The following is a 27,515-nucleotide window of genomic DNA, read 5'->3' as shown; positions in this document are numbered from 1 at the left end:
AAACTTAAATTCCAGTTATTCTGAAATGGCTAAGAAGATTATAATATCTTCCAATGACCATTACTTATTTTTAGAAGTATTTATTATGTCATCTCAGAAAATTGAACAGTGAATTTATGTTAATGCGGAATTGCAGCAAACCGGAAGAGTTTAGAAGCAAGTTCACTTAAGACCAGAGGAATTACAAAGTATTATAAATCTCGAGTTTCATGCATTTGAAGTACTCCAGAGCAAAATATTAGTTTTATTAAATCTTGACTTATAAAACCAATAACATTTATTTATATTTTCTAAGTATAATTTTGAGGTTAATATTATTATCGGACACATACCGAACTACTTTCTTTGTATTTGTCTGTACGAATGCTGACTTTAGTCCCTATGTTTGTTCCTCATCCATGGACACATGGATATACATGATGTAGTTAATTTTGTAGTTTATTAAACACTTATACTCTAACTGATATAAAAACGCTCACAGGTATTAATATAACACTACTTCATATTTGTATAAAATTGAGCACATGTCATGTAATAGGCTTCAAGTTTATTAAAAAAATTTATATACGAGTAGTTCAATTCACTATCAAAATATCCAGCGAACAGATGTTACAGGTATATATACAGATATAGAGTTAATAATTTGTCGGAATTCTTAGTCGAAATCACTCTGGGTCACTGACGATCAGCTAAACCACATGTTGAGACATGCACCATCATGTACAAGAGCAATGGAATATCAAAGGTCTTAACAAATTTGTTTATTCTGCGATATTATTGTCGGAATCATAGTTACCTATAAGACCAAAGATTATAGGTCTTATAGGTAATTTAACTTTAATTTTATATTTGATCCCAAAAAAAAGTTCTTCCTAAGACTAAAGAGGACTCTACTTACCTAGTTTTAATTCTCTAGCACATTTGTTATAAAAAGCCATCAGACGAACAGACAAATAGACAGTCTACCTCACTGGCAGACACACGATTTTCAGAAGGCTCTGTCTGATCCTTAACACATATTTAAGCATTATTTCAAATCAAAACTCAATTTATTGTCGAGATATTTCTTTGTGTTACGATTTCTTTAACGCTCTGCAAAATCACATGGATCAACATGCGTCACCATAAAGCTAGATCTTTTAAAAGTAGAAATGAAGTTATAGAAAAAGTTAAAAATCCAAATCTTATACAGTTTTCAGGATGTTCTGCGGAAACTGACAAACAAATAGACAAAAAAGATCTCTTAATAATGAAATATACTAAATTTCAAATCCACAGCTAAATTTTTTGTATAGATATCCCTCGGAATTTAGGCTTAACGATCAGCAAATATCTATAAAAGGACTTAGACCACCATCGAACTCGATATTCCACAAATAGGAATGAAGTTAAATGTAATATTTCAAGTCTAGACCAAATAAGTTCTCCTAGATTTATTCTGTTAAGTCTCTAAGATATCGGGAAACACAGAAAAACTGAAGAATAAATTTATCAGCCACCTTTGAGTGAGTGATATTGCTAATGCTCAGCAGTTCCAAGAGATACGCATTAAGTTTTTGTAAAGTGTTTTAAAAATTATACAGCTTTATTAAAATTGTATTTAGGCTAATATTGTATTTTAATCAATTATAAAACTCTTTTTCCCTTAAGACCAAAATTTGCCTTCTAACTATGATAAAATAAGGATAGAAAGCTGACTATTAAACGTGATATTTTCTCGCCATTTCATCTATTACGTAGCTTCTGGCTTAGGAGGGATTCTCGTTTTGACCTATTCACGTAACTTTTTACATAATCATAAATTAAATACAAACTCCTTACAATTATTAGGAAAAATAGTTTTTTGTTTTATTAACGGTTTAGAAATGTATTGTTGTTTTTTAATCATATAGAAATTTTAATTATTATTTATTTTATCATAAACTAGGATTTATGATATTAGTGACTTGTCTGTAATAGTATATTTGGAGCAACTGTCCCCTAGTCTATACATTGTATGTACTGTGTCCATCAAGTTTATCCCTTGTGGTAATGTACTCTCACAACTCACACAGTTTGTAGACAAAACTGTGCGACAACTGAGCCTGGTTACATTTGTTTACAGACAAATTAGTTTGTAACACGTTTCACCTGTTACACAACCGTTAGGTGACATAACTGTTATTCAGTGGATTGAAGTTATTGCACCTCTCATCAGTCAACATGGTCATATATCAAGCTTAACTAACAACATAAATCAAGCTTCGTCTCTGTATAAATTCCTAAACATTAGTTTTTGTATAAAATTATCCAAAAACGAAGCATTCGTTTGTTATTTTTGTAAATTAAGGTATTTTAACATTTTTATTGTTAACGTTTTTACAGGTAATAACAATCGCTATTAGAAAAAGATTCTTAATTTCCCTCAAGATGTACTATATCAATAGCATCAGTAAAAAAAAGTGTTGGTGCCAGACTATTTCAGAGTGAGAGTGAATCAGTTCTTTAAACCTGCCAAATAAGATACAGAAGCTAGGGCTAAATATAATTGTCTACCACGCGTTAGGAGCCGTCTATAATGAGGTTGAAACGACCTTGAAGTTAACCCACGGTAGAAATGCCAAAAAAACTTTTTGTCAAAATGCTAAATGTAATTTTTGGCACTAGAACTGCTGCGTTTATCTCATTTTTAAGATATTTTTAAGAAGAATTGAATAGAATGTTAGTAATGTCTTATAATGCATATACTTTTTTAATATTTAAGTGATAAATTGTAAAAAATAGAGATTTATTTTCTGAATCACATAAATAATTATAATTCTTCTGATACTCTGTAAGCGATAGCCTCTAGGAACTTACAGCAAATGTAACTTTTCCGTTTTTAGAAGAATACGGGCTCTGTAATATCCTAGTATCCAGGCGTTTAGGCCTCTGACCGGATCCAGAATTATGAAACGTACTAGAAACTAGAATCTTATCAGCTCAAGAAGCTTAATCGCCAGAGATTGTAAACACTTTTCCTCATTCTTAATTTTACGAAGTAACTTAAACATTGCACCTGTAGAAATGTAATAGAACAGCCAATAGTACATCAATTTATTCTCGCAACGACTTTATTCCCAATTTCATTCCTAAATAATTGTTAAAAAATAGATGGAAGGCATTGTTTTTAAAGTAAAAAATAAAACTCTATGCTTATTAATATACAAATATAAATTCTTCCTAAAGTAAATGATTTTCGAAAAATTTTATGGTCATATTTCAAACTAAGAGCACTGGTAATTCAAATAAAATTAAGTGATGCATAAAGGTAAATCAAACCCAAACACGTACAAGAGTTGTGATTTAATAATTTTAAGACGCCAGAGCATTGATACTGTTAAAAATAAGGGCTTAAACAGATATACTAAAAACGTTTTCCTCCAATATTTGTAACGACGACAATTATTAAGATATCGATGTCTTATAAATTTTTAAACAACACAATTTTGGAATATTCCTCGTTGTAATCATTTAATTACTAGAGTGCCTCTAATGAGTTGTACTGTACTTGCTAAGCTTGTTTTATGAAAGGACGACTGATGTATCAGAGGGAAAAAGTACAGGCTTGTGGCGTCTTGTAATCAGCTTCAAATAAAATCAGAATCTCTAATTTCAGGGATGAATTCCAATTTCTTTGTCAAATTCATGGTGACCAATAGTTTGTTATACCGCAAAGATGCAATTTTGGTACTCGTATAATCAGACTCATATCTCCAAGAATTATTCAAATATTTTTAAATTAGAAAGTGTTATGCCTATATAAAGCTAAAATGGTTTTTAACATGAACACAAGACATTGGTTTTTTTATAAATATTTCATCAAATGTAATACTTCAATTTAGGTATTGTCTGATTGTTTATTACACTTTATGCCAGAAGTCTTGACAGTTCAGTCATGTACATAATGCTTGAAATTATCTCAAAATCTCCATAAGTATATCCAATATACAGTCACTGGGAACGAACTAAACTCAATATTTCTACCAGCTGTGCACTTCTTGTGGACTGGGTGAGAGGCATTTACGAATACCTGTTAAACTATATATTCTAAAACTGTGTGCGTTCTTGACTGTACATTTCAGCATATGTCTGCTTTTATTACCTGTCAGTGCCTCTTTTAAACAGTTTTTTTTTAAATCTTATATCGTATTAATTTTACCAGTATAGAGTGTATTTATTTTAACTCCAACGGCCATGGCTTTTCACGCAATTTTAAATTGAATAAAATAGGTTATAGGCCGGTTATAGGGATACTGAAGTATGAGAAAGAAATTATTTTTATGAGCACCAATGAAATACTCAATTACCGGAACATCCTATAATACTTATATGAATAGCTTTAAACATTTTCCATAGAAATTTAAATATTTCAGGCCATAGGTTCATTTTAGTAGTGTTAGTGTAAGCACATAATGTAATATATTGAAACCCTATAATAATTTTCAGTTGGAGGTATATACATTTTTACAGTATTATTTCACTGTTCATTGCTAACCTCTTCAAAAGCTTAACAAAATTAGCAGTAGTTCTTACTTCAGGTGTACCTTTTTAATTGGGATTAATTATACCTCAAACAACATATTATAAACAATAATAATGCTATTCATTACAAGAGATGCACGAATCATGCTGCGTAATGTGTTCCTTATTATTGCCAACTTCACCTAACGAAATGGCCATAGATTAACATTAGTTAAATTACCTTTTTCTTTTCCCATATTATACTACTATTAATGTCTATAAAAACGGAATTGAAATTTTTAAGAATTTCATAAAATTTAAAATTTTTAATTTCTTTGGCTAAATTTTAGTATACGTGTCAAGAGACATTCTTCGGAAATACTATAAACGAAATATTAGTAATTAATATTTTATACGAGCTTAAAAATACATAATACAGGCTACGGGTAAATATCAAAGCGCCAAACATAGCGCTCGTATTAATACCTTAAAAAGCTTGTTTTACATCAGCTTGTAACAGCCCATAATATTAGCAGCGTGTCATTATACTGTACACACTTTTTTTTCTTTTTCTAGTAATTTAGCATGGTTTAAAACCTTAATAGTTTCCGCAAATTTTATGTTGCACTATATTAAAAGTGTCTTTTAAATTCTGTCCTTGGTACTGGATTTAAATATATTTTATAAAATATTTTGCTGTAAATATTATAAACAAATCTCGTGCTTCAAGAGATAATTTTATATTTTAAAAAAGGTTAACATTAAAATATGTTTCCTCGAAGGTCCTTTATTAAAATTTATCACATTTAATGATTTTACAATGAATGGTTATGAATACATTTTCATTTATACTACGTGTCCCTCGTGAATTCTTTTGGCCTCTATACCGACAGTAGATTACAGTCTCTTTGTTCAAAACGGGGTAGTAAGAAAAGTGTGTTATGGGAATTAGAGTGCGGCAATATAGAGAATTAAAAGAGAATAAAAAGTGACAAGTGTTTCATACAACAGATTGCTTCATGGAAGCAAGATTTTCTTAAATATGTCTTAGATAAATGCTACAAGGTTTATATTGCTATAATTTATAAGCAAATCTTAAATTGAGAATTTGAGGCAGTCATTTTTTTCTCTTAGGACAAGGAGCTTAGATTGCATATAGTCCTTTAAGGACCTTTCTCTAGCACTAAAAGCAACGTTTAAAAAATTTCAAAGCGTCTTTACATCTGGAGATTCTTGAAACTCAATAACGATTATGTCTAATTTTAATAAAACCAATATAACCTTGATAGTACACAGTTTTAGGTATTCATTTTATTTACTTAATACTTCTAAGTTACAAATGATTTATTAAGTTAACTTGCTCTTTATTCATATTACCTCGTAATAAAATTTAAATCGATTAAATTGTCTTTGTATAATGTGATATTAAATCTCTCAAAGGACAATACTATTAAAACATCTCTTGCATTCACATTCCAAAGAATCGGTAGTAGAAAGATTCCATCACGGAAATTGTTCCATTTAGATGAGTTCTCGATAAAAGTTACTGGAGCTCTCTTCCTTCCCAAGTCGATGTCAAATTTTGTCTCAATGTACTTTCACTGCCATTCAGATTCGTTTGATGTAGTGATTATATTTCTTAATCTTTAAAAACAATTATTATATGACGATAGTATTACTGTATATAAAAGTAACGAGTCAATCCACTAGGAGTCATAATCAAAATTAATTCAAAGTAAGATAGTTTTAGAAAATTCAAAATTAAAATCATGTGTTTCGTTACCGACTAATGGCGGCAAGAAAAGTGACGTACTGTCTTTTTTGTTACACAAGCAGTCGCGTTTATCCTTGAAAATACATCAGGTAATTAAATGTAATAGTTTTGTTGTAATTATATGAATGATATTATATTTAAATTTGTAAATTATATTAATTTTTTTAATATTATTACGTTAATTTCCAAGATTGAAAACAAGCAAAAACATATTGTTCTGTGAAGTATATATTACGTTATTATGTCCGACACTTTGTTTTTAGTCTTTTGACAGTTTTTTTCAGTCGGTTGGATAGTCATGAATATCGACGATTCAAATTATTCGATAATAATAATCCGATTGTTTTGGTGGTCGCGTATTGTACTGCAGACCATTAAACATACTAATGTATAACTGCTCACATAATATATTGGATGAATTAATAAACAGAAATTATATAAAAAATGTAAATTATTTTAAGTATTTTCAAACTTAGTCACTACGCAACGTTCATTATAGATATAGATGTTTCTTATTACATTAACATATTTAAATGAAATACAATGACATCTTGTAAACAGCAACCAGTACGGTATTTTTAAAAGATACTTATTTACAGGACAGGGTTAAACTTTAACTAATTAAAATTAAAAAATCGGAATAATGTAATTAGTTTGCATATATTAGTATAATAATATACAACAAATAACATACATATATTAGTATAAGTAATAACCTACTCAATTATAAGTTAGTTGCAAACTTTCTCCACTGCAGCTCGTGCCTTCAAATTGCTTCCAAGAAAGGAATAAATCTGTAATAGTTTGTAATAACACAGTTTAGTTACTTTACAGCAACCAGTAACTAATATATTTGTATATATAAACTTAATAGAACACTACTTAATAACAAGTTAGCAAGTAACTCTGTGTCAACTCGTGACAGCTGGTAAAGTTAGTTTACTAGATAAGTGTTTGTTTACTAGACAGGAACTAAACTTTGTACCTTTGTTATAACGAGTTAATTATAAGTGATCCTGCGTATGTGATTACCATATTTACGTAAAATACCATCATTTAGGACAGTGACAAATTATTTAATTACTTTTCTTATAGGTCATTTCGGGTTAGAAAAAAAAACCTTTCTCTTCCATATCACAAGGCAATAGAACGCCACACCACATGTATGTAGAAGGCTTCGGTGAGCTTGCATGAAATAAGTTCAAATCTATATATCTCATTTTACTTTAGATCTCTTTCGGATAGATGGATAAACGTACGATCATACAGAAAAGAAAAGTGTCATTCTCTCATCAGACAAAAGATAAATTGTGTTAGCCTTCAGAGGGATAGGCATCACTGACGCTCAGCCTAAATCCAATGATGGACATGCACCAGCACTGTACTCATTCTTGTCTATGAAGAATTGAGCTTTCATGCAAATAACTATGTACAAGCAAAATAATCTCTTCAAACAATACTGAGTGAAACGCCATCTTGCAATAATTTTATATGTTAATTTGTAACGTAAAAATGTACTTTATAAAGTACTTTTTGTAAAAAACATCGGTAAACTGCAATAAACATTAATAATAGCTTTTAAAACTTACAGTTTTCAGTTACCCAATATATACCTGTAGTAACTGAACAGTAAAGTACACATTCATTTGGGTGTATTACAATGGGTAAACTAGTAAAATGTGTATAATTTATCTTCAGCAAGGAACAAACATCAAATATAAAGTAATATACTACATTTGGCACTCACTTGTCCATTCATATAACAAATCAACGCTTAATAATGAAAATATGAACGTATGTATTAATTTGGACAGAGCAGGAAACAGCTTCTAATGAGGGCGTGAGGCCGGCTGAGATATTAGTTCTAAAGAGATCTTGACAGTCGAGATCCAATGTGAACGATTATAATGCTAACTGTGGTCGTAATGGCGTTGTACAATTCGTGTACGCTAATCTGTTTGTCCTCAGGTATACTCGTACAGTTTCTGATTATCCACGTACAAATGTATTTCTTTGACATTTAACATTTGGAATATGCATATTTACGTATAGTTATAGATTTTTATGAGTAATAGATCTATAACTGTTATTATTTATTTTATTATTCATTTAATTCTCATTTCAAATAATAGTCAAGTTTTTACCTGACCCTGACCAACTATTCTGCTAAGCAATATTAAATTCTTGTTAAGTACAAGTTCGGACATCTCACAGAGACCATTGTTGAGAATTAGGTAATTCCTAAACTTGGCATTTACAATTGGTAGTAAGTTTGTTATTGTTTACCAACAGTGACACCTTTGCATCATTGATTATTGTACTGAAGGAATATATTAATATTGTACATTGTTGAAAGTAATGAATTTTCTTTTTTACGTATATTTTTTGAGAATGTTCAAGATCTAAATATTGAGATCTTTTTCTGTCCCTTTATAACTAACCTGAGTAGGATTTTACTACGTGTTAAACGTACATCCCTGAACAACAATCAGTTTTAAATTATATTCTGGTTATAAGATTCTAACCATAACAAAGCTGGCAGTTTTGACAGACGAATGTACAAGAATAAATATAATTTAAGTTTAATATTTACCTAAAATGATCATTCTTTTGGTTTATAAAATTTTCTTATGCCTACACAAGTATAATGATCAATTATACAAAATGTAAGTAATATTCTTTACACTTTAGGTTACAAAAATAAAAAAAAGAATTATTATTGATTTTTTCAGAAAAGACAACAATAAAATAATGAACTAAAAGGTTTACCCACAAAATTAGCACGTTCGAAAAGGGGTTAACTTTAAGTGTTACACATTTTTGTATAGTTATCATTTGTAAAGTGTAGAAAAAACTGTAAAACGTAGAAAATTCTATACTACATTATTTTACCTGCTACTGTAAACATGATATATTAAATTTGATGTACGCAATATTTTAAATTCCACAGTTTTCCCCTACACTTTAAAATGAAAGAGATAAAGATATAAAAAGTTCCTTTACTTTGCCATTTAACTGAGGGTTACTTTGTTATCCAACATGATTATAGCAAATTGAAGTAGTAATGTATTTAGAATTCACGATGCCGAGTGTACAAAATGTAACGGACCGGGCCACAAACACCGTATAAAACACTATTAAAAGTTAGAGTAAAGCTGTCCCCAAACTTGGGTATCGTGACACAATCCCATCTGAGGGTTCTGAAGTTGAAGAGTTACCTTTGTAACTGATTGTAGTCAATGGAACTGATTGTATCTTGGTCGTGCGCCAAACGCTACGTAAATTATCAGCTCTCTTGCAAAATTTCAATGTTGTGTACTATACCTGAAAGATACAACTGTGTGTTATATAGTAATACTAGAATTTTTAGATTTGAATAATTATAATAATAGTAAAGAAATCCTAAAAATCCTGAAATATGTAAAAAAAGGGAAAGAATAGTTAAATAATGTTACAAAGTTGTGACAATATAATTATTTATGAATAAGGACAGTTGCTTATTCATCACAAGCAATGGTATTATGTAGCACTACACATGATCTACATAATAGATTCAAATATCATACTTAAATGTTACATTTGTTGACATGCCTAATGCCTCACGCTTGTGCATCACAAAAAGAAAGTTTTTAAAAGCATTAATTGTTTAAGGTTTTCTATTGATAATGAATATTGAGAGGATGACTTCTGAATTTGTTATCGTTATATGTTACAACAGCACAACATTGTGTTTAAAGGTTTGGCATCCATCCTCTTCTTCAGGTATCAAAAAAATATCCATGAAATTTGAAACCAAAACAAACACACACAAAATTAAAAGTAAAATGCATATGATAGACACTAACACAAAGAGACACACATACACACAGCCTAGTTTTTGACTGATGAAAGGCTGGGATAAAAATAAATGTAGGAACAGAGCGATCGTTAAGGAGCAGACACAAGCTGGCTTATATTTTTGTTTTCTTTCTGTTAGTATTGAATTTTCCTAAGTCTTTTCGAGAAGTCTCTTGGTGCATGTAGCATGCTTTGTGTTGTGCGTATGATTGGTGAGTTTTTATGTGTATGCGGTATTAGGCTGATCTAACGTGTGTTAAGTGTTACATGAAACTGAGTTATTGGGGGTTGATCTGGGTCCGAATGCTTCGTTAAATGTTTGAAATATGAGGTAGAAAAGTTGATCTAAGCCGAATTATTGGTATGACTATTGAATTATTTGCTCGGTAAGATGTAGAAACTAATGTACTAAAGTTATCATACAATTTCACTGCCATTTTATCCAGAAATTTAGGGCAATATATGGACAAAATGACTACCTGGAACAGGGAGAGGGTATCTTGTAAATAGTGCTTTGACTTCGTGTGTATAGTACGGAACTCGAAGTACCAATGCCCTAGGTCTTCAATCAAGTAGAACTGGTTTGGAAGCAAGGCAGGTTCAACAGTTCTTGGCCACGTCTACTGTGGAAAGCATTACACCGCAGAGTGTGAATACTCTGTGATCGGAGAACCTTATGATAAAATGTAATGGATTGACCCTTACTAACCAGTGAAATGTTATCTAAACGGCACCAAGACCAGACTAAAACGTGATTTAGATATTCTTGGAAACTGACGGAATTCTGGTGGCCGAGCGATCTAAGACGTTGGGCTTTAAGTCTGAGTGAGAAAAGGGGAGGTTCGAATCCTGTCTGTGCCCCTCGCACTTTTTATCAGTACCATCGACCTTGTACTGTACCGACTCTCTCCCTTATTATGTTTGATAGTATCCTCTCAAAGGCCAGTGGCCCATCAGGACGGGGCAGTGACGTTTAAAAGGGATCGGCCTCTCTTAAACAATATAATATTTTTAAAATATACGAAGGGAACTTTTTAATATAAACAATTATCCATTTCGTCGTCCCTATATCCTTCATGTATAAATTTAACATTGCAGGGGCGAAGTAAGAGTTTTAAGGAATACTAAAATGTTTACTGCGTTTTGAAACTGGGTAACATGAAAATTGCACCAATGAAATCGTTTTTTTTTTCAATTTAGCCTTAGTTTCAATAATAGATGACTGATATTAATATATCAGATATCTACTTATGTAGATGGTTCCCAAAACTAAATCCATACATCCAATTGTATGTATGGTATCAAAAATCAAGTACATCTTTCGTGTAGAATAACTGGGAAAAAGAAGTGGATGTGTAATCGTGTAATGAGATTATGATTTCAATGGATGACAATGAGTAATGGTGCTTTATAGTTTACACGATGGTGTGAATAGCAATAATACAGTGTTGTAATACAGCTTATGATTACTGTAGTGTACCTAATCCTATAGGTAGATAATCGTCTGTTATATGTAAGTCATGCTCATGGCTACTGCCTCATGGTTGCTTGTACTGCCGAGGAATATATTATATTTTATAAAACAAAGTCATTTATTCCTGAGAACCAAGCTGTTTAATTCTCATGTGTTAATCTCTCATCAGGTATTTGAACATTTTTATCTTCAAAACTTATCAATATTTATACTTATGTAAGAACTAAATACAACTTACATATATAATCAAATACATGTTGTACATCTAATATCATTACAATAAAATTGCAGTAAATGTGGGTTGACATGAAGCTAAATATTGTAATGACTCATGAACAGTAATTAATCCCGCAGGAACGAACCTACATTCTACCAGAAGTTATCTCATTGAATAAAAATGTAATAAAATGTGGGGTTTGTTTTAATAAATTTAAGGAGTTTACAAATAAACTTTGCTGCAACATCCTTTAACTCATCCTTACCAATTTTATTGATGTGCATCAAAGATTTGTATACGACTGCTCATGCATATTTAGAACTGACCCGTCACTTTCAAACTGTTGAATTTAGGAAACATAATATTTTACAAAAATTTATAAGCAAAAGGGTAGAATATTATATCGCCATGTAAAAAAGGGTCTGTTTTTCTTAGCCTGCTAGTTTTGAGTTTAATATTTTTACAAGCCAACTTTTTTGTCTTAAATGTTTTTCTCTTTCCACTAGACCATAACATTTGCTTAATAACTTAAAAGGTCACCTTTTAGAGATTACTGATGGATTTTATTTTCAAAGTGAAAAAACATATTATAGAGACATAAAAATATACAAAACTACAGTTACTTAAATTAAGCTATTTATGAGATATGAAGGTTTATGGGTATTATAACAGAAGCGTAATAGCATATAGTGTTAGATAGCTTATTTCCAAATATTAAATAATATCCAAAAATAGTTTCCCACATTTTTGTCTATATTATTATGAATTATCCATATCCAATAATCCAAGAATCAGTGTTTAAAATTTAATCTCTATATAAATAACTAGGTAACTTATGATAACCAATGAAAAGGTGTTTTTTTTTCAGTGATGATGGTATTGAAAATAAAAATTTTGTATTTAGTTCATTGTACATGAAGTGTGTAACATCATACTGTAACTCTGCATTGGTTTATTATAAATATCTAATTTGTTTTATACTTTTGATAATTTTTTTTTTTTTTAGTTCAATTTTGGGAATTGGCAACCAAAGTAGCCTAAAATAAACTACTGGTTGGCTGATTGGTTGGTTCGCCAAATTAATATATGAACTCTCAACTAATTTCCAATTCAAATTATGGTTTTTGGCATTTTGGACTCTTCTGTTAGCCCTTATTTCACGTTCACTTTAAATTATTTTATCCTTACGTTTAATAATTTTTTGTGTGAAGACTGCGTATATCCTACTGCAAAATATATTTTACACTGTACTTACTCAGCGTTTTTGAATGTTGTTTTCCATTTTTGGTTTAAAAAAAAATATTTAGCTAAGAGTAATTTGTGTTTTTAAAACGTGGTTCCAATATTGTATTTTCTAAATTTTTCTTGTAATTTTCTCCTATAATCCCCGCACATAAGGAATTGACATAATCGCAAATTTATCACTATTCTAATTAAATGAGTAAAATTACTCTTCTTGTTCCTTTGTAATTCTTGATTACAGATACGTAATAAATATCGTTAATAAGCAAGTGTAAACACATTTTTCCTTAGGTATTCAACTGTGAAAGAGATATGATTGCATGCTTAAAAACTTAGTGTTACTTATTGTTTTGTATTAAAATTTGGCATTAAAATGTCCGGAAAAAAATCTTGTTTTCTTCAAAACCTTCATCGTAAAAAAACTAACTACAAAACAATTAAAGTTAAATGATTTAATTATATTACGTTTCGACCACATCCAGTCACATTTGGTATTAGTAAGCAGTTGCAATCAATTGTGTTAATAACTGAGGATACGCACACGATTGTTATCAGCTGACACTTCAATTAACGACTCAATCTATAATGCAATTTGTACCTGCATTTTGTAACATTAACAACTCAATATTCAGATATTCTCTGTAAACTATTAGACCATCTGTATTTTAGGATCCCAAGGTAGAAGAATGGCAGGGTAGGAATTAATTTTGAAAATACTTTTAAATTTTTATAAATCACACAGTTTGTGCATACTTGATATAAAAGTAAATATTGTATATTACAACTTCACAGATCCTAAAAAAGAAAGATAAGAACCACTTATTTGTAATAAATTTAAGCTAAATAGATGTGAAAAATGTTAAAAGGCAACAAAATTTTTAACAAAATAAAGTAATGAATATTCTTAAATCATATTTTTTAGTTTGAAGAGTTAAAAATATAACCATAAGCTATTATATGCTGAAGCTTATGTAATAGTTTTGTTTCTAGTCCTTCAATAAGACAAAGAGTTGAAAGTCATCAGCTTCTAAAATACGGCCGGTCCCGCATAACTAGTATTTGAATTTTCCTATTTCTTTATCATATACGGTTACACCATTTTGAAATGAGACAATATGTGTAGCGCAAAACTAGTATGTAAAGATACATGTACCGAGTACTAGCCAAGATAACAAACGTATTCATAAATAGCAACAGCAGAAGAACTAGCCAACAAATAAACAGCATATAGATATGATATAATCCTAATAACTACGAAGTGATAACAAAAATAAATACTTAAAATTATATTACAATAACAGAAATACATAATAATACTTCTGCATTGACTAAAACATTTCTTTTACTTTTAGTATGCCTTATTCATGTTCATCAGCGATAATTATTGACCCATGCTTATTGGCAGTTTGGAACAAATGACGTATTGTCGTAACCTCTTTGTTCTGTAATTAATCAACACCGTACCCACTTTCAATCAATTAACAATCCTAATCAAGGACCGTCGAGTCATTTAACACTACATGATCGATTATACCTGAATTTACCTCCTGTTCTCACAACGAAATCATTCAACGATATAAACGCGAAGGTACAAGAGACACTGAAGGGATCTTCAGGTCTATAAAAGATACAACAATGATTAAATGGACAAAGTTGTGCTTAATAACAAGACCAAAAAATGAAGGTCGTCTAATTAATTAATTGCACTCGCTACGCTCAAAAAATATTTTTCGGTCAAAACTTTCAAACTCACAGTATTAGCATGTTAACCGTATAATATTTTCTAATTTTATAAAAAAATGATTAAAGACATAGAAAAAGTTAAAGACCCTTAGGGGATATGGAAGCGTTGCTATGTCTGTATACTATGTTTTTTATGAAATGAATGTTGTAATTATTAAATCATTTTAATTAATGGTTCAATATATTTAAACATATTTTTAGGCATAAAATAGTTTATAAACTCTCCTTATAAAGTTTTTAAAAATGTGTAACGCTCTGCGCTGTTTGGTTGTTAAGCTTTTCACTAGTAAAACTGATTACTGCTGTAAAATTAATTTAAAAATCATGTGACCCCTCATTATGAACGTTTCATATTTTATAATTTCTTTATAAATTAAAATATTATGTTGAAAGAAAGCACTACAAACGAGAACGTAAGCGAAAATGAATAGTGATTAAGAGCAAGTTGCTTCTAATGGTTCTTAATTTGTGTTCAATATAGAACAGTGTAAAAATTTTAAACCATCTTTATCCTTTAGTTTTGCTAGAACACTAATCTTGAATACTCATCAGAATATGTTGTTGTTTTTTTTCAGAAGTTTCATATATTTTAAATACTAGGAGTGGTATTTGAAAAGACTGATATCTGACCTCATTTAAAATAAAGGAAATTAGAATGCGTAAAAACCGAGCTTTTTAATGATCGATTGTTCAAACACAGTAAGCTGTACAAATGTTCAGAAACGTGATCTGATTACTGAGATAACAGGTCACAGCTGGATACGGTTGTTTAAGAAAATCGAAAATATGTGAGAAGTCTCACACATTCTTGGCACGCATTGACACTGATGGATGGTTTCATAAGACTTCGAAACCATCTTACACATACTGATTAGGTATACGCTGTTTTTTCCTGTAGCTTATTTTTTCCAAAGAACATCATGGTTCAAACCTAACAGTAGTTACAGAGTTTAGTACGATTTCTATTCCATTCTCATGTATAATTAAGTTCATTCATGGATTTCAGAATTTTATTGCTACAACTATGGTAAAACTTAACTTCAGATGCTTTAAAATATATGTTATACTGGAGTGCTTTATAATTATCCACTAATTAAAAATATATGGTTAGTTTCTCAGTAACTGCAGTATAACATATATATGATTATTATCTGCGTGCTAATTTTACCATAATATATAATTACGATACGTGCATTTAATGCATATTACCTTTTTGCTAACATCCAATTAGGAACAAAATCCCAATTAGGAAAAAATATATATATATATATATCTTTCAAAAAGATGTGTAGTCGCACCAATTACAAGGAGGTAAAATTGGGATGTTATCAAAGAGGTATAATACTAGAAAAGATCATTCTTTTTCTCAGATATTTCCTCACCTTGATACATTAAAATCCGACGATCAAACATATAAATTGTAATTATATCATACAGGACAACCTGATAAGGAGAATGAAAATGCCTCTTTAAAGGTCACTATATGGTTGACGCTATTTAAGTGTCACACGGTGGTAGTTGGTCTTAAAAAACGCTTTGTCAAACTAAAAAATATTATTTAATATTAAAAACCATCGTTACTTTGGTTTAACCCTTTTGATAGCCTCCACTAAGACTAACGTGGCTGGAAATCCAGTTTAACTCTTAGGTTAGGTTAAACTGTTCTTTTCATATCAAAGAAAGCCCAGTTGTTTGCTTGTATAATGAAAATTGGCTATCAGTTTCTGGACTGTCCGTTTATATATGAATCATTAAAATAAGTGGTCGACTTAGTCTGTTATTGTACTAGCCCTTTGTTTAAAGTTTGCTTTGGACGATGGAAGGATTATGAAGAAACCGTAACTTTTTGTACATTTTTCATCTTTTTAGTGATACGAAACATTATTAACTACGCTTTGAAATCTGCAATCTGATCTCTTCCTCAGGCGATTAACTTACCTAACCCATAGTTACAATTTATGTTATAATAAGCAAATCATATCAGAGTGGTGAGAGTCAAGAATCACGACCACCATGTTCTGTGTGAACTTGACTAACTCTAAAACACTAATTATTAAAACTGAAATACAGAATACAGGTCACACAATTGGTTTCCATTTCCCGACCTAACACCTACGGCAATCGTAAAATTTCGAAACGTGGATTAACTGATTTTTTGTTTTACTAAACAATGGTAAATGTACGGAAAAATCCTGTTTTCCTTCATTGAAATTGTCTTGTTCATTACTTATACGTTATTAATTTATGGATTGTGGTTTCACTACAAGTTCAATTAAAATTTCTCTGATTAGTTTTAAATATATACTTAGTAGTACCTAAACACCCAAATTGAATTTGTGTTAAACGCCATTAAGCTTTACCAAGCGTTATTTCTTACGATAAGTAACATATGGAACGATAGTCTGCCACCCTAGTAATGTTGACAGTATGTGTTTGACTGTAGCGGTGACATGATGCATCGTAAACGAGCGAAGTCAGCAAACAGCTATGGGAATGGTAGATGAAGGATTCTCTGGTTTCCAATTATGGCATCAGTAATGGTGCAACCAATATTGACTCTCTCGACATTCCTGTGTGTTGGTGATCTGTGAGACTCGATTGGTATAAGTTGGTAATACCAATTGCTTCACTGACTTTCAGCCTTCTAAATAAATTAACTTTTATATTATCATCACACATTTATGGCGAGTAACTTAAATAAAAGTAATAAAGAATGAAGTATTTCTGAGTTGAATGGAGTAAGTTTAGTTTATCACTAAGGATATGCATTTCATTTCCTAAAAGCACTTCAATATTTAATCGATGTAAACTTTTAAAAAGCAATCTTTAAGTAAATATTATATATTTAAGGAATTTAAAAATCCACTTAATTATAGCAGGACAGTTATCAAGCAGTAATCGGTGCATTTCCTACAAAGAACCCTGCTAAAATTCTATCTTGTATCATCAATGCGACGCTACTTCGAAATAAATAATATAACACCTATGCTCAAATAGATACGATGACCTATTTCTATTCTGTATGACAAGACATTGTCCACATTCAGGTTCTCAGTAAATAGCCAACAATGCAAAACACTGAATAAACGTCAGCTCTCAATGTGGGCCATTTCCATTACCTTATTTCTTGTTTATTTTCAACCAAGATGCAAAATTAACGATAGTCGAGTATAAAATATTAGGATTTTATAAAAGGATTGATTTAGTATTTTATTAAAAAACTAAATAATCTATACGTTTTTCATATAATATCAGTATATATGTATGTTATGGGTTTTAAAATGGTATTCAGAACGATTGAAGACCTTTATAACATTTTAAACACCCTATTGAAAGAGAAGAGGACTTAGATCGGAGTCCTATACACAATGATTAACAGCTATGCTTATAATTATTAATCCTTCAAACTCAAAATTTGTTTTCTTGTTTTGCTTAGACTTTCTGTATAATATAGGCGTATAATTCTAAAGCTGTTATGATTATAAGGAGCACATTATTATAAAAAGTCATAAACGCTGTATAACATTGAGTTATTTATATTTATAAAAACGGAGTACATATAAAAAACTAACACAAATTAATAAATACATTTTAATAGTATTTATAATATGGTATACAGGGTGATTCATGAAGTTCTCCCCCCACTTCTACAGCACATTGTACTAGTAAAAGTAATGAAAAAATGTTTATATAAACATAGGTCCGAAAACGCTTCGTTAGCGAGTTACAGCTAGCGAAAGATTTCGCCTAAATTCCTGGGTAAAGAGTAAAATAAAGCCATACTTGAACTTTTGGAAAGGTTAATTAAGTAAGAAATATCGTGGATTCTTATGTATTTTTTACCTGATAAAGCTAATAAAATAGGTTTCAGAACTGTACCTCTAGTAGTTTTTGAGGGATTCAGGGTTAAATGCAAAACATTGGGGCACAAAACAATGTTTTTTTTTAAGTTTGATGTACAATAACTTTGTTAAATTGGTAATAAATACATAAAATCACCAAATATTAATTGTAGAGAATTTAATTCTGAGAAAAATTGATATAATCAAAGTCTAAAATAAAACATAAATAAGTACCAAAAAATCGATTTTATTCAGTATAATACATTACTAGCTGGTAAAGAAATACCGTACGGTATTTAGTTAAAATAAAACAAAAAACAAATTGTTTGTTCCTTAATGATGAGATAAATTGAGAAAATAAGATTAAATGTTAAATAAATTTGTTTGTAAATAAAAATATCATGTTTTATTACGTTGTATTTTTTTTAATAAAAATTTACATCAAATGTTCAAAAATAAATGAAGCAAACATTTTCCCATTATTGTTTACTAATCATCGAAATGCAGTTTTTTGTTTTATTAATTTCTAAGTTGGTAACGCATGAATAACAGCTGATCAACAATGGTATTTCTGTACTGTTACGTTAGAAACTGTGGTATTAGTGGTGTTTTGCAAGCTACAGCAGAAGATCGGGGTTCTGTGAATCGTGTTATTAAATGCAATTTTTCTGTGAGTTATAATTCGATTGTTTATTCAGCGAAAAAATGTCTTACTTATTTACATCAGAGGAATACGCTGATATGGTTTTTATTTTGGGTTACTGTAATGGTAATGCTAGAGCTGCTGTAGAAGAATATGAACTACGTTACCCTAATAGGAGAGATTCCAGATACCAAAACAAATTTCAGGAACTTTTCGTACTCTTCGGGAAACAGGATCACTACCAAGTACTAGAACCAATTATGAACGAGCTGTCCAACTTGATGATGATATTGTTATTAATGCTGTTCATCGCAGTCCAGGTGTAAGTACATGACGTATTTCTAGGCGGATAGGAGTTTCGCAGTCAACGGTGTGGAGGTCACTTAATCTAAACAAATTTTATCCGTTTCATAAACAAAAGGTTCAACATCTACAGCTAGGGGATGGTCCGCTTTGCTTGGAGTTTTGCAACTTTTTTGAATATTAATAATCAACTCTACAAGCGTATTTTGTTTAGCGGATGAGGCACAATTCACTCGGGATGGTGTCAATAACTTGCACAATGAACACTCATGTGGCAGAAGAAAATCCACATGAGGTAGTGGAACAGAACTTTCAACACCGATTTAGCGTCAATGTCTGGTGTGGCCTTTTGCACAATCGGCTGATTGGACCTTTCATATTACCTGGACGCCTAAATGCTGAGTTCTATTTGCATTTCCTTCAAGAAGAGTTGCCGCAGCTGTTAGAGAATGTTCCTTTACATCTCAGACAAAATTTGTACTTCCAGCATGACGGGAGCACCTCCCCACTTTTCACGTGCCGTTTCTCTGCTTACTTAAATCATCAATTTCCTGGATACTGGATTGGTTGTGGAGGGCCTCACCCTTGGCCACCAAGATCACCAGATCTATCTCCATTGGATTATTGCATCTGGGGATGGATGAAAGACATTGTATACAAGACAAAAGTGAATTCTCGTGATGAATTAATTGCCCGTATTATGGATTCGGCTGTGCAGATACAGGGAAGTCCTGAAAAATTAAGAAACGCAACAAAAGCAATACACAAAACGTGCTGCAAAATGTATTGATAATGATGGCCTCATTTTCGAACATCTATTATAAAAAGGTGCGTACGGTTGGCCCAACCTGATCAATTTTGCTTAAAACTAGTAATGTATTATACTGAATAAAATCGTTAAGGATATCTCATCATTAAGGAAGAAAACAATTTGTTTTTGTTTTTATTTTAACTAAATACCGTACGGTATTTCTTTACAGCTAGTAATGTATTATACTGAATAAAATCGATTTTTTGGTACTTATTTATGTTTTATTTTAGACTGATTATATCAATTTTCTCAAAATTAAATTCTCTACAATTAATTTTTGTTGATTTTATGTATTTATTACCAATTTAACAAAGTTATTGTACATCAAACTTAAAAAAACATTGTTTCGTGCCCCAATTTTTTGCATTTAACCCTGAATCCCTCAAAAAATACTAAAGGTACAGTTCTGAAACCTATTTTATTAGCTTTATCAGGTAAAAATACATAAGAATCCACTATATTTCTTACTTAATTAACCTTTCCAAAAGTTCAGTATGGCTTTATTTTACTCTTTACCCAGGAATTCAGGCGAAATCTTTCGCTAGCTGTAACTCGCTAACGAAGCGTTTTCGGACCTATGTTTATATAACATTTTTTCATTATTTTTACTAGTACAATGTGCTGTAGAAGTGGGGGGGAGAACTTCATGAATCACCCTGTATAATGATCCCCCATAATATACACAAGACGTTATGTTATCGAACATTCCATGTATACGAATTCTCCTCATATGATGGTTTATGTGGAAACAAAACATAAATAAAATAGTTGTACTTTTCGTTAAATGAAAACAAAAATTAACTATGGCAAGACTACAAAACGCGTTATATCCGTTCCATTCTGTTCCATTTCCACTCGGTTAGCTTTTTACATTCCACGCCAGATTATTTCCTCATTTCCTACCTCTCTAACCATCCACTGTTTGGCTTAACATTTCCTGTTCATAGCAAAACATTAAAATTCTACGGCAATTTGTATTTAAAATAATAAAAAATTAAATATGTTACAGTATAATTACTAATCCTTACTTAATTCTGGAAATATTGTTGTTTTAGTGGTGTACAAATGTATACTAAAGGACGGAGAGTTTGTTAAATTAAAATAATATTAATATTACATTTGTAATTGGATTATTGTTAGAATTTCCAAGGTTTCAATTTAGGTCATACTATATAAGTATAATTACCAACTCATGTACTAAGTAAGATCTCTTAATTAGAGTTGAGCACATTTATGTTTTTCACCAGATTAATTGTACAGTAAGTAGAAATTTAGTTATAAGGAATTTATCTTTGCGATTACTGCTTTTTTTAATATTCCGTATAATAATATAACCCTATAAAAATAATAGTACTCGTATTATAACTATGGTTTTTAAATAGCTTCTAATTTGCGTACATTGTAGTGAGTATTGCTGTAAATTAGCTGTAGTTAAAATCATTCTATAGCTATTGAAAACTAATTTATTTAGTTGATCATAACATATGTATTGTAATTTCATGCAGAACTAATGTAAAAATGTCTCTTATTACTACTAAAAGTTAGCGGTAGCTGCTAGAAGGGCCTATCTCAAAAAACATGTTTGCGAGGGAAAAACTGGCATTTACCTGTTTACTATTGGATGAAAGCCCTTTATTTTGATACTTTATTCACTTATTATATTTTTTATTTTACAAACCGCTTTCTCTTTTATATTTCCCAGTGTAACTGAGTTTAATTACTTTTATTAACCCTACTACTAGCAGTAATAAAACCCTTTACATCGGCATGCTGTTTTGTTAGTGTTACATAACGGTACAAAAAGTTTAAATAAAAAAATTTAATTTTCTTACCTAATATTATGGGCCTTTCTAGTTCAGACAAAATAAAACAAAGCAATAATTTACATCAACATAATTACTTTATTAACATGGTACACCTAAATACATTTTAATTGTTAAAAAATAGTGTTGAGAAATAGCGTAATAAATACTGTTCATTTGTAGTTTTTCCTTTGTCTATTTAACTAATCGGAAGGAATTTTTCTGCATTCTTCTCAACAATAATTCCATAAAAACCCTCGGTTTTCTCACTTACTGCAGACATAAGGGAAAGAACATCATTACTTTACTTTTCTTATTTGTATGGGAAGTGCATACGTTGAAGCTCACGGCTCTGCGGAGAAAAGTGCGCATGTGCTTGAAACTGGCTCATAAAATCCTGTAGAAAATGTTTTACAGCATGATATAAGTTCCAGATGGATATAATTAATCACTGAATATTTTTGGATTACTATACTTAGGTGTAGTTTCTTGTAGGAATTCTTTTCATTTCAATTGATTTTGGATTACGTAAAAAAAAGGGAGCAAGTGCTTTTGTCCCAGTTTACGAATATGATGCATCGTGAACCAGTATGAACGGAGATGGTTTATGGCGAGAAAGAAACTATTCTAGCTAGAAGGTAGTCTTTGGGATTTTCAATTATTTATCTGCTTCGAGCTGTTTTTTTACCAATCAAAGTTCCTATTCGCCATTGATGAAAGTGGTCCCTAACTGGAAATATTCTGTTTAACCTTACATTATATTTCTTTGACAATCCATGAACAAAACTGTGTCATTGTGGCATATTTTTATCTGGCCGCCACACGCGTCCGACACAGCACAATCTTTATATTTTGAAGTTTGTGAAACCTTTACAAAAACAATCAAAAAACAAATGACGCCAAACAGAGTTAGCCACCCTTTTTTGACTCACCTTCAATAAACGTATAGAAATAGGAAGTATCGTCATTGGTGAAACATGAACATTAAAATAAATACAGCCATAAAAGCCTTTTATTAAAAATTGAGGAACAGTGATAATTTAACTTGGGTAAGGCAAGGTTCTGGGGAGTTAGTCGAACTCAAAACTCAGACTCATTAGATTGTATGCACTGTTTGATCCAATCTGTTTTATTTGTTTAAACCTTTCAGCTCTTCTTTTATGAAAACATTATAGTCATTACGGCGAAGGCTCGTTTTGGTTGATTTTTCAAGCCTTTTTCTGACATTGAGTGCAATAGTCACACACATCCGTTTTTGGACGTTTTAGAGCTAAGTTTGTCCTTCTAAAAAAATTTAAAATGGTATTTTTATTTCATTTTTTTTGGCCAGAGCTTGCCCAGTTTTCTCCATGTAATACTTGAAAACAACTTGTTAAATGCTATGATTGTGATAGTTTGGGTCTTCAAAATACAGCCTATTTGACTTTAGTATAATGACTAGGCCTATGTGGAATTTTCTTTAAAATGTTCAGTAGCAAGTTGCCCAACACAGTTTCCCGAGGCATTTCTTAGTATGTTTTCTCTTCTCTCTTCAAAGGACTCCCCTGCCCATAACTTAGCCTGGTTATTTAATCCTTTTTTGTGATACTTGAAATATTGACAAAAATAAGAATTTCGACATACCTGTAACTGTTTCCATTAAAATTAAGGTGATACTTCAAACAGCAGATCGATCAATTTTCTTATCTCACATTTTTAACCAACACACTCAGCTTTTCTTATCTGTATTGTCATGCAACTACTATGTATGGAATTTGAACACTGTTACCCAAAGGATTCCGTAAAATTGGTTAAAAACGTTAAGTTGTTCATCAAATGAGAACTTTTTGTAGCACTATCCTTTTGCACAAGATTTAACGGTATTATTAACTTTAGGGGCGGAACATCTTTTCCCGAAGTGGAGTATAAACCTAGGCCTGACTGCCGCTTTTGTTTCCTCCGAACATTACGGCCCACTGTTCAGTGCCTAACTACTATTCTCTTTACACCTTTTTGAGTTAGACTTCAAAAGAAGTTCACCACCTCATTCTTCAGTATCTACACCAATATAATAGAAACCTCAAATATACTTGTAAGCTACACATCACAATACAAAACAACAAGAGGTGGTCTTGTGGTTGTCGTGATGTTTGAGCGTCGCCTGTTGTTTGGGTGGATTGTGACGAGGTGTGTGTTTGGTGGAGTGGTGTTGTTCGGGTCTTTGAGTGAGGTTTGGTTGAGGTTTTTTTTGCTCGGAGTTCTCTCGGGAGTGTTCTTGGTTTCGGTTGTACATTGTTTGGTGTGTTTGTGTGAGTCTGCGTTTTCTGATTGTGTGTGGTGTTCAGTCGTGTTTTGGGTGTTGTCGTTAGAGTGTGTATTGTCCGAGTGAGTGTTTTTGCTGCTTGGTTGTTGTGTCGAGGTTGTTTGGGTGTGTTTAGAGTCGCATGTGTGCTTGGGTGCGTTCTATGTGGCATTTGCTCTGTGGTGTAGGTTTTGCGGGGTAGAGAGCCCCTTCTTGGTGGCCGGAGGTTAGTGGTCCTGGGTGCGAGGTTTCGTCGTCTGAGACGTTGGTGTGTGGGTGCTGGGTAGTTCGGTGGGTTATTTTTGCTTATGGTTCCGAGGTTGTATTTTCTTCGATTGTAGGGCATCTCTTGTGGTTGTGAGGTATTTGGTTGAGGTTTGTGTTGTTGCCAGTTCGTTGTTATGTCTGATGGATGCTTTTGTTGTTGAGTGGTTGTTTCGTGGTCTGGAGGTTTGGGGTGAGGTGTTGTGTCTGGTTGAGGTCTTCGCGTTGTTGTTGTCGGGTTGTTCTGTGTTTGAGTGGTCCGAGTGCGTGTTGTTGTTTGCAATTGGGCTTGGTTCTCTTTGATGTTCGTTTGTGTTGTTGAGTGTGTGTGACTCTCGTAGGTGTTCGGTGTGTCCGGGTTCGTGTGGGTGGTGTTGGCTCGTGTTTTTTTGTTTCTTGATATCGATGTGCTGTGTGAAGTTTGTTTGAGGTGTGCGTCCGTTCGTTGTGTTGAGTTACGAGTTGTTGTAAGAGGTTTCTGATAGGTGTGAGTTAGAGTGGAGTCATGGTCAATGTTCTTTGTGTGATGTGGAGGTTGGTGTGTGATTTCGAGATTGGGTGAGAGGTGCCGTTGTGGTTCCTGGGGTTTTCGAGGTTATGTTTGATTTGTGAGGTTGATGCTACTACTTTTGGTGGGCTAGTTAGTTGGAGGTTACTGGTTGGTTTGGTCATGTGTTTGCTGTTTTAGAGTGTGCGGTTATTCGTTTTTGGGTTTTGTTGGTAGTGCATTGGGTTGATTTGTTGAGGTTTTGCTTGTTCCGGTTGTTTTGTTGAGTGGTTGAGGTTATATTGTACAGCAGAAAACACAAACCACACAGCCAGCTGATGCCACCATTTTTCTATGCTAGAAGCGGCCTATCTCGACACATAGGAAGTTTAAATGGTTTATCTTGACAAAAAAGAGGATATTTGAATGAGTGAGATGGGAGGATATACTTAAAAATATGGAGACAAAAATTATAAGCGATTCCGCACAAAGGGCCATCTCGAGATAGGCCCTTCTAGCAGCCTACGCCTCTGCGGGTAACCCTATAAAATATAGTACTGTATTATAAACTATGGTTTTTTTTAAATAGCTTCTAATTTGCGTACATTGTAGTGAGTATTGCTGTAAATTAGCTGTAGTTAAAATCATTCTATAGCTAATTGAAACTAATTTATTTAGTTGATCATAACATATGTATTGTAATTTCATGCACGACTAATGTAAAAATGTCCTTATTACTACTAAAAGTTAGTCTATACTCTTAAAGCTTTAAAAATACAGTTTTTTTGTTGTAATCGAATCTAAATATGCAATATCAGGAAACTTTTCACCGAATTAATAGGAGTACATTAAGCGTTTCACAGCCTAGACACTTTGACTTTTGCCTGACTTTCAAATAATTTAGTTTCACCTAATGATTTAAAAACGAATGGTAAACTTATACAGTAAAGTATGCAGTTTTGGATTTTCTAGTCAACAACTAAATGTTAAACCATCAAACCAAAAGATCAAGAATAATGCGTATACTGTATTTCTTAAAGACATCAATCTTTGTAGAAGTCTTATCGTTATCTGATAAAATGAAAGATACAGCAAAACGTGTGAGGAATCCATGGCATCATAACTTCCACTTGTCTTTCACACCTTGTTTCCGACCATCCATCATTCTCTTGCCACCTTTACTGTCTGCTTCTAACATATTCGCAATCAAGTAACAACAAGAACTTTAATCTAAAATATACACACAATCAAAGTAAAGAAATACTAACGATATAACCTCATCGTTAATTATCATTGATATACTTCATATTTTTAATTCATTATTTTATAAAAATATGACCTTTATAAATTTAATGTAAAAAGATTAATTTAAATGATGTCAAATACGATAAGTAGACATTTTCTAATCATTCATATTGCAATGTGTGATCTTTTAATGAAGCTAATGGTTATTGAGACGAAACAGCCTGAGTAGTGAGTTTATTTAAAACGAATCTATGTCACTTGTAGGAGGTAGAGTTTTGGGACCATTAGACATTAAATTGTACCGTTTTTATAGTACATATATTGAATTTATGTGGAGCTAATACTTTATAAATTAAAACAACTTTTCGGAAGTACTTGATTTATTCCGAAATTTAAGTTCACCAAAAAGTTAACAAAGTTTACAAACTTTTGATTCAATTTTCTTCAAAATGTCACTCAATCGAACAAATCTAATTAAGAGTCTGATCAAAAGGTATTAAAATTAAAATTAAACTAAAAATGTATACTTCTCCAAAAATGGTTTAAATTAACAAAACAAAATAAAAAGTTCTCTTCTCAAAATACTCAAAATTAATATAACACAAAACTTCATATTTACTTTATGACCAAAATTTAATTCACAATACTTAAAAAAATTGAATTAAATTTTCAGACTCTGAAAGATGGGAAACTTTAGAAATTTTAATTACAGTATTATAAAAATAAAAGATATTAACTATACGCTGGTACGGGACTTACTACTTTGAAGATTACGGAGGCAGAACGGAAAATAAAACGCACTAAAGAAAATTAAATACTTGAAATAGAATTTACACGCGATAAATAATTACTCTAAATCCCAACTATAGGGTTAGAGAACTTCAGCTTCTTAACTGGACCGGTACACCTTCTCGTGGAAACTCCAAGACTCGACTAATCCCCTCTCTCTCTGCAGCGAACCGGGTCGGAACGTATCACCGTAGCTCGATCAGCTGATTGACCGGTCTAACTGAACAAACAATGTCCACGCACCGCGTCCAGTTAACAAGAGCCTACTTCCTACCGCGA

At 31.6% G+C, this 27,515-nt stretch overlaps 1 protein-coding gene across 1 annotated transcript in view; it reads right to left on the bottom strand.

Annotated features, from left to right (window-relative positions):
• Positions 1-26,400, bottom strand: part of LOC124358106 (protein let-653-like) — a 28,822-nt gene extending 2,422 nt beyond the window's left edge. The window contains exons 1-2 of the mRNA XM_046810399.1: positions 26,344-26,400; positions 24,271-25,295 (exon numbers count right to left, since the gene is read on the bottom strand). Coding sequence (XP_046666355.1) covers positions 24,271-25,295; positions 26,344-26,400 — 1,082 coding nt within the window. The remainder of the gene's footprint in view (positions 1-24,270; positions 25,296-26,343) is intronic.
• Between the last annotated feature and the right edge of the window lie 1,115 nt (positions 26,401-27,515).

The sequence above is a fragment of the Homalodisca vitripennis genome, chromosome 3, assembly GCF_021130785.1.
Source record: "Homalodisca vitripennis isolate AUS2020 chromosome 3, UT_GWSS_2.1, whole genome shotgun sequence".
Taxonomy (NCBI): Eukaryota; Metazoa; Arthropoda; class Insecta; order Hemiptera; family Cicadellidae; genus Homalodisca; species Homalodisca vitripennis.
Note: the sequence above shows the minus strand (reverse complement) of the source record. Positions and strands in the feature narration are given on the sequence as shown.